Source organism: Canis lupus, unplaced genomic scaffold, assembly GCF_011100685.1.
Source record: "Canis lupus familiaris isolate Mischka breed German Shepherd unplaced genomic scaffold, alternate assembly UU_Cfam_GSD_1.0 chrUn_S1282H1459, whole genome shotgun sequence".
NCBI lineage: Eukaryota > Metazoa > Chordata > Mammalia > Carnivora > Canidae > Canis > Canis lupus.
In genome coordinates, this window is record NW_023330106.1 from 204,006 (window position 1) to 212,549 (window position 8,544).

At 46.2% G+C, this 8,544-nt stretch overlaps 3 protein-coding genes and 1 pseudogene across 3 annotated transcripts in view; all 4 read left to right on the plus strand.

Annotated features, from left to right (window-relative positions):
• LOC119878242 (adenylate cyclase type 1-like) overlaps window positions 1–8,544 on the plus strand; it is a 342,212-nt gene that overhangs the window by 58,413 nt on the left and 275,255 nt on the right.
• The window catches only part of LOC119878234 (aldo-keto reductase family 1 member D1-like), a 40,934-nt gene that overhangs the window by 8,562 nt on the left and 23,828 nt on the right, over window positions 1–8,544 (plus strand). The window contains exon 2 of the mRNA XM_038588917.1: window positions 7,724–7,891. Coding sequence (XP_038444845.1) covers window positions 7,724–7,891 — 168 coding nt within the window. The remainder of the gene's footprint in view (window positions 1–7,723; window positions 7,892–8,544) is intronic.
• LOC119878241 lies at window positions 777–1,640 on the plus strand (annotated as a pseudogene).
• Window positions 3,903–4,544, plus strand: LOC119878236 (protein cornichon homolog 1-like). Its single transcript, XM_038588919.1, has one exon. It carries the CDS (start codon window positions 3,946–3,948, stop codon window positions 4,276–4,278), a length of 333 nt encoding a protein of 110 aa, XP_038444847.1. The 5' UTR covers window positions 3,903–3,945; the 3' UTR covers window positions 4,279–4,544.

Here is an 8,544-nt window from a genome sequence, read left to right on the forward strand (position 1 = left end):
CTCCCCTGGAAAGGTCTTTAACGAGGTAGGTTAAGAGGAACTAGCTCCTGCTCGGCAGGTGCCGCCGCCGGGCGCCGCCCCGCTCCCCCCGCCCCGGCCCGCCCCGCCCCCGCCGCCTCCAGCCCCGCGGCCGCCCCGGCTCCAGCGCCCGAACCCGGGAGCCGGAGCGCGGGGAAGGGGAAGGGGGACGGGAAGGGCCAGGACCGCGCGGCCGGCGGAGGGGCGGGCGCCGCTCCTGAGCCCGCCGCTCCGGTCTGGGGCCGCCCGGCTGCCTCCTCCTTCCTCCCCCCTTGGCTCCCACCCCCGGCCCCTGCGGGGAGGGCACGCCCCGGCGGCTGAGCGCGAGGGGGAGGTGGCGGACCTCCAGGACGGCCCGCCGGAGCGTGACCAGGACGGGGACTCGTCCACACAGCCGGGAAAGCCCCTCTGACCGCTCGGACCAACTCCCCAGATCGCACGCGGAGGCTCGTCCTCAGACACATCTCAGGCTGCGCAGCCTGACCCGGAGGGTTCCAAGTCTCGAGTCCAGACGACCCGGCTCCCCACTTCCTGGCATGAAAGCCGTGGAGTTTGGTGTTCTCAGTGCCAAAAAGGAGCCATCCGGCCGCGGGGCTCAGGCGGACCCGGCCCAGGCACTGCTCCAGAGCGCTCGGCCCCAGCTGCGCGCCCCACTCCAGCGCGACCACGCGGGCTGCCTAACAGTCCGGGAGGCCCCGCCGGGGGCCAGCGGGGCGTGCTGCGCTCAGCTCCCGGTGCCACCTGCCACCGCCGCCTGACGCCGGGGGACGGAGGCCAGGGACCCGCCCCGCCCGTGCCCCAGGACGGCTGGCGCCGGGACGGGACAGGGCCCATGGAACCCCTGTGTCCAGATCCGTCTCCTGCCAGACCAGAGCAACTCTAAGCAGACGGGGGCCAAACGCAAGACCCAGAAGCCTGTGAGGAGCCTTACACCTTCGAGATCCCCCTCCTCCAAGCTCAGAGGAGGACCCTGCTGCCAACCGTGGTGGATTTTGAGAAGTTTTCCCGCCATCGTGTCATTGGGAAGGTGTCGGTGCCTCTGTGCGAGGTTGACCTGATGAAAGGCGGGCATTGGTGGAAGGCGCTGGTCCCCGGCTCTCAGAATGAAGTGGAGCTGGGGGAGCTGCTTCTGTCACTGAATTATCTCCCCAGTGCTGGGACGCTGAATGTGGATGTCATTCGAGCCAAGCAGCTTCTTCAAACCGATGTGACCCAAGGTTCAGACCCCTTTGTGACAATCCAGCTGGTACATGGACTCAAGCTTGTGAAAACAAAGAAGACATCCTTCTTAAGAGGCACACTCGATCCCTTTTACAATGAATCCTTCAGCTTCAAAGTTCCCCAAGAAGAACTTGAAAATGCCAGCTTAGTGTGTACAGTGTTGGCCACAACATGCCAAGCAGCAGTGACTTCATTGGAAGAATTGTCATCGGCCAGTACTCCTCGGGCCCCTCTGAATCCAACCACTGGCAGCGGGTGCTCAACACTCACCGCACGGCAGTGGAGCAGTGGCACAGCCCGAGGTCCCCGGCTGAGTGTGACCGCGTGTCTCCCGCCTCGCTGGAGGTGACCTGAGGGCTGCAGGGAAAGCAGCTTTCATTTGTTGGAGGGGAAAAAAAAAAGGAAGAAAATTAAGACAGAAAAAAATGTGTCATGTGCCTATTATATCCACAACGGAAACACACATACACAAATCCTCTCAGAACTGAGAGGAGGCTGACTGTTGAACACAAAATGGTTGCCCTCAATGAGCAAAGCCTGAGAACTTTCTGGAAACCCCATCTGTATGTCACGAGCGGAGTGGACTCTGCTGTGAGACTTACTGGCAGTGCTTGCTCCTGTTGATACCCCTACCCCCAAATGCACTTTCAACCCTCAGGCCTCCCCAAGGGTGCCAGCCTCCATTGAGATGAAATTCTCTAAGAGCTTGGCCGGTGTGCGGGAGGCCCGACCCCCACACCCAGAATGCACAGCTGCTGACTGGGTGGCTTCTGAACAGCCTGCTGTTCCCTGGGGTTCTTCAAACCTGATACCTTTCTCCCAAAATGTAAGTACTTTGTCTTCTCTTTAGTAGACGTGATAGATTAGACTCTGAAGAAACCAAGTGGCACCCAAAAATATGCCGGTGTAAGAAACTTCCCTGGCTTCACTGAACTTGTCCTCATGTTATCCTACTCCTAAGGACCCCCTGTGGGTAGTATGTGAACGTTCTGTGTGTGCCCTCGCAGGTGAACACGTGTGTGTCCCTGTGTGTCCTCCTGGTGAGCAAGGCGCTCTGCGGGACCTCAGCCCTCCGCCCTCCCTTCTCTCTGCCTCTCCCAGTGAAATCTCACCCAGTGTCCTCCTGTCTGTCAAGACCCCACCTTCAGTAACAGCATGTGCGGATATCAAGTAAACAGAATATGATAGAGCAAAAGTAACCTTATTTGACCGATTCGTGGTGATTGTGGCACCCAGAAGACCTGCAAAGGACAGCTACATGGATTAAAATGCCACCACACTCCCATCCAAGATGACTCCTTCCTTTGTCATACTCTGAGCATCTCTCTGTGTTTGTGTGTGACCCAAAGTCATTTTTCTCGTGCTAAGGAATTAGTGTAGTTAGAATAGGTCTTTCCCTGTTGGATGCTTCTGTATCGTTCCCACAGCCTATTGTCTGGCATAATGGGGAGCTATTTATTGAAATTAAAGATTATTTATTTGTGCCATGCAAAAAAACGGGGGGGGGGGAATGGCTCCTGCCACGAAAGCTGTCTTCAAGTTACAACCTAATCTCCTTCCTGAACTACCCATTCTAGGTTTCTTGCATCCTTATCCAACATCTCTTCTGGTCTAGGTGGCTTATGAAATATTACAAGCTAGATGCTCATCTCTGAGTTGTAAGAGTTCCTGGTCAACCAATCCTTCTCAGATTATGGTGCTGCTCTTAGCAGTTAACTATCAAAATTGGGAAGGGGTGTAGCATTGGATGCCCTAGGTACCCAACATTTTCCTCCTTGGCTCATCATGTAACAGCGGAGAAGCCCTATCTCCTCCTGTGAGAAGGTCACTTACCCCTGCCAGTATGGCAACATCTTTCCTCAAATACTGAACTCTTGAAATCAGCACCCTGGGTTCCCCTGGGAACTAGGACCTAGAATCCACAGAGCCTCAAATTCAGGGATGAGAAGCACACATTTTCTAAGTGAGTCAAAGGGAATAATGCTGAGCTGAACCACTCCTGCTGCATTTTCAGATTTGTGTATTCTACTTAATGGAGACACAGGACTATATAATGGATGTTGACCTAGGATATATGTTACCTCCTGGAAGGTGGCACTGCATCCTTATAGGACTCTCCCCTTTCTTTCTTTCTTTTTTTAATTTTTATTTATTTATGATAGTCACACAGAGAGAGAGAGAGAGACAGAGGGAGAAGCAGGCTCCATGCACCGGGAGCCCGACGTGGGATTCGATCCCGGGTCTCCAGGATCGTGCCCCGGGCCAAAGGCAGGCGCCAAACCGCTGCGCCACCCAGGGATCCCAACTCTCCCCTTTCTTGGGTGCAGGAAGGGTGCTGTTGACCATTTTAGGAAACTGAATTCTTTATTTCACTGATACCATCCTTAATGCGTGGAGTCAAAATTTTGCATTTAAGATTCTACTGTCGTGTCATTTATTTGAGTCTCCAAATATAGTATTCTATTTGATCTTTCTGAGTTTTCCTTAAAGTGAATTTTCTTAAAGAATCTGTCAGAATCTACATACAAGTTCTCTTATGCTACATTTAAGAATTAAAAAGGGGGCGGGCGCCGAAGCGGTCGTGGCTGCGGCCGGGGGAAGTGAATGGTTTTACCAGAGGGCCCTGCGCCGCCTTTCTCCGCTGGCAGCGGTGCCGCTCCCTGCTCCTCTCCGGGCCACGGCGGTCACCTTCGCGGCTTCTGCTACATGCTGGCGCTGCTGCTCACCGCCGCGCTCATCTTCTTCGCCATCTGGCACATTATTGCATTTGATGAACTGAAGACTGATTACAAGAATCCTATAGACCAGTGTAATACCCTGAATCCTCTTGTACTTCCCGAGTACCTCATCTGTGCTTTCTTCTGTGTCATGTTTCTTTGTGCAGCAGAGTGGCTTACACTGGGTCTCAATATGCCCCTCTTGGCGTATCCTATTTGGAGGTATATGAGTAGACCAGTGATGAGTGGACCAGGACTCTATGACCCTACAACCATCATGAATGCAGACATTTTAGCGTATTGTCAGAAAGAAGGCTGGTGAAAATTAGCTTTTTATCTTCTAGCATTTTTTTACTACCTATACGGCATGATCTATGTTTTGGTGAGCTCTTAGAACAACACACAGAAGAATTGGTCCAGTAAGTGCATGCAAAAAGCCACCAAATGAAGGGATTCTATCCAGCAAGATCCTGTTTCCAAGAGTAGACTATGGAATCTGATCAGTTACTTTAAAAAATGACTCCTTATTTTTTAAATGTTTCCACATTTTTTGCTTGTGGAAAGACTGTTTTCATATGTTATACTCGGATAAAGAATTTAAATGGAATTACGTATAAATTAATATAAAATGATTACCTCTGGTGTTGACAGGTTTGAACTTGTACTCCTTAAGGAACAGCCATAATCCCATGAATGATTGCATTAATTATTGACTATCCTTAGTCCATTGGAAGCTTTTGTTATATATAGGAACTTGTAGGGCTCATTTTGGCTTATTGAAATGCCATCTAATTATAAATTAGCTGTAGATATCAGGTGCTTCTGATGACTGAAAATATATATCTGACTTGGAAACTTCATGGGTTTCCTTATTTATCATGTATGTGATTATATATGGACACATTTACAAAATAAGAAGAGTGGGATTTTTCCCCTTCAACTTGAATATTATCCCTGTATATTGCATGAATGAGAGATTTCCCATATTTCCATCAGAGTAATATACTTGCTTTAATTCTTAAGCATAAGTGAACAAGATAAAAAAAATATATGCTGAATTACTTGTGAAGAATGCATTTAAAGTTATTTTAAATGTGTTTTAATTTGTAAGACATTACTTATTAAGAAATTGGTTATTATACTTACTGTTCTAATTTGGTGGTAAAGGTATTCTTAAGAATTTGCAAGTACTTTAGATTTTCAAAATTGAATGAGAGAGAACATTGTATAACCGTCCTGCTGTTCCTTAGTGCAATACAATAAAACTCTGAAATTAACTTAAAAAAAAAAAGAATTAAAAAGAAGCATTTTTCTCACATCCACATTTCCAACTAGTTCTTCCATATTGATTAAAATTAAGTCCAAAATAGTAATTCACCTCATTGCTGCTTCTGCCATCTGAAGGAAAATATTTTTAGCAAGCAAAGACTGTACCAGATATTCAGCTTTTAGAAAAGGCTCTTTAATGGTAGCTGAATAATTGAAGACTCTAACTACTATAACTTGCTTCTGTGCCCTCGTGAAGTAAAGCATCGTTCATATATTGCTTCAGTACCGCACTCCTAACTTAGCCTTTGTCTTTCTTGTTTTCTTTATCCTAAATGCTCTCCCCTGTGCCTCTTGTCTTGGGTTGATCTTTGAAAAAATAAGCATATACTTTAATATGCATTGTTAGAGGGTCTTCCCCTTGTATTAAATCTATTTTGAGTTCTGTACTTCCATTTATCAGTTCCAGCCACAAAATCTCAGTGCTATTTCTGAGATTGTATTTACCATCTCATATGAAGCTTTATTCTTTTCATTAATACTATGTATATACCCAATAATGGAAGTAGTATTTTTATTTTGACCGTTGAATTTTTGGAATCTACCCCAAGTTTCCTCTTCCAGTGTGTTTTGTTATCACGCTTGCTGTCATCCATAACATCTCATTTTCCAGGGTGTTTGGGGAGAGGGGGTGTTGCCTCAATTTCTATTCAAGCTCTATTAATCATGTTGTCAATAATAAAGCAAAGAGATATTTCTGACATTCCTGGAAAGTGTGTCTCTTTTCCCAGCTATTTGATATTTGCGACTATGAATCCTATTTCCTAATACCATCTGTGTAGCCATTTTTTCATTTTTCATATCCTCTTATCTTCTCAGTAGTGATGACTTTCAACTGAAGTAGGGAAAGAAAATACAATTTATGCTTCCAGTGCTTTTTATTTCCAGGCCAGGACTACAGTCACTAGAAATGCAAGAGATTTCTTTTCTCACTCATTCTCAATAAATCGACTTCTGTGGGCCAGAATTCACAGGTCTGTTGAGATTTGTCAAGAATTTGGTCAGAACACTGAAGATATAGAAGCAAGCACAAGGAGTTCTCAGTACTTGTGAACAAGATTGGAATGATCACCATCTGAATATGAGGTCATTAAAAATCTATAAATAGGATTAACCCTCTCCTCCACACACAACCTAAAAGATGATTTGAATATTTTATTCAGCGAGACTAGATGCTTATCTTTGATGGAAATATCCATCACGGCTTCCATTTCTCCTTAAGAAAAAATGTAACTAAAATGAGACATACTCATGTATATTTAAAATGTCATCAGACCTAAAGAACAGCAATTTATGTGCAATCTGAAGAATGGATAACTTATGTTTCCAGTGTCAAGAGTTTGTCAGGTCTTTAGGTTCTGTCAATGTTCAGGGGAGAGAATATTCTTATGCTTCATGCGGGTTAATAAAATGAACAAAGATTTGGATACTAAATTTGAAAAATCTAACACCCCCCAACACTCTTCTTTCCCAGTTTTATTGAGGAAGAATTGACATACAATAAACTATACATATTTGAAGTATTCAATTTGATGCGTTTGACTCCTATGTACACCCATGAAGCCATCACTATAATCAAGATGGTAAACATATCCAGCACTGTAAAAGTTTCCTTGTGTTCTTTTTTTTTTTAAGATTTATTTATGATAGACACAGAGAGAGAGAGAGAGAGAGAGAGAGAGAGAGAGAGAGGCAGAGACACAGGAGGAGGGAGAAGCAGATTCCATGCCAGGAGCCCGATGCGGGACTCGATCCCGGGACTCCAGGATCACGCCCTGGGCCAAAGGCAGGTGCCAAACCACTGAGCCACCCAGGGATCCCCAGTTTCCTTGTGTTCTTTCATAATTCCTCCCTGCCACCCATGGAGGGATTCACCCCTTGTCTCCCACCCCAGATAATCACTGATTTGCGTCTGAACTATACATTAGTTTTCATTTTCTGGTATTTTACACAAATGGAATCATTATTTTTCGTCTGGCTTCTTTCACTTAGTATAATTGTCTTCATATTCACTCATGTTGCTATTATCAGTATTTCACTCCTTTTTATTACTGAATGATATTCCCTTCTGTGGATATATCTCAGTTTATCCCAAACTTTAATTTATAATGGAGACTTCTTCAATGAACTTGTGCCCTCTTATAACTTGGCTGTCGTGAAATCTCTTGTCCCTGGTAAAACTGATCAAATTACATTTCTGAGGCCACAAAGCTAGGGCAGACTTCGGAAAGATAGAGTCCCCCACTGAGGGTGGGAAGGGAGTTCCCTGTGAGGTCAGTGTCCTTAGCCTCCAGACACCATCTTCCGATCACAACATGTAATTGGGAATTTGTCATTTTTGTTGTAAAAACAATGTCTGTGTGCTGAGTGTCCTGATGAAGAATCATGAAAAGAAAGATCCATTTCTCTTCTTCCCCACCATAACCCCCTTGCCATTTCAGACCCCTAAGGGGACCTGTGCAAAATCAGTGAAGATTGCCATTGACACAGGATACCGGCACATTGATGGGGCCTACATCTACCAAAATGAGCATGAAGTGGGGGAGGCCATCAGGGAGAAGATAGCAGAAGGAAAGGTGCAGAGGGAGGATATTTTCTACTGTGGAAAGGTAAGATCTTCCCTTCAATCTCCAATTCCTTATATTAATAGTGGATCTGGTGTCACTTTTCTCCAAAAAGAACTCCAAAAAAGGGTGAGTTCTCAACTCCCAAATTTCTCATTCTTGCCCAGAATTTAGGGACTGATTAATTAGCCCATTGAAGGTTAAGGCAAATCTCCTTCTTCATACATGAGTATTGATTTAAAACAATATGGGGGGCAGCCCAGGTGGCTCAGCGGTTTAGCCCCACCTTCAGCCCAGGGCGTGATCCTGAAGACCTGGGATTGAGTCCCATGTCGGGCTCCCTACATAGAGCCCACTTCTCCCTCTGCCTGTGTCTCTGCCTGTGTGTGTGTGTGTGTGTCTCTCATGAATAAATAAAATAAGTAAAATCTTAAAAAAAAAAAAAGGTTAAGACAATATGGGAAGAACAAATCTACAGAGCAGAAAAATTGAGGAGCAGAGGCAAGACAGAAGTTGGTTCATATTACATAAGCATTTGCCAAAGCTTTCTTTAAAAGGGAAGACTTGGGATCCCTGGGTGGCGCAGCGGTTTGGCGCCTGCCTTTGGCCCAGGGCGTGATCCTGGAGACCCGGGATCGAATCCCACGTCGGGCTCCCGTTCATGGAGCCTGCTTCTCCCTCTGCCTGTGTCTCTGCCT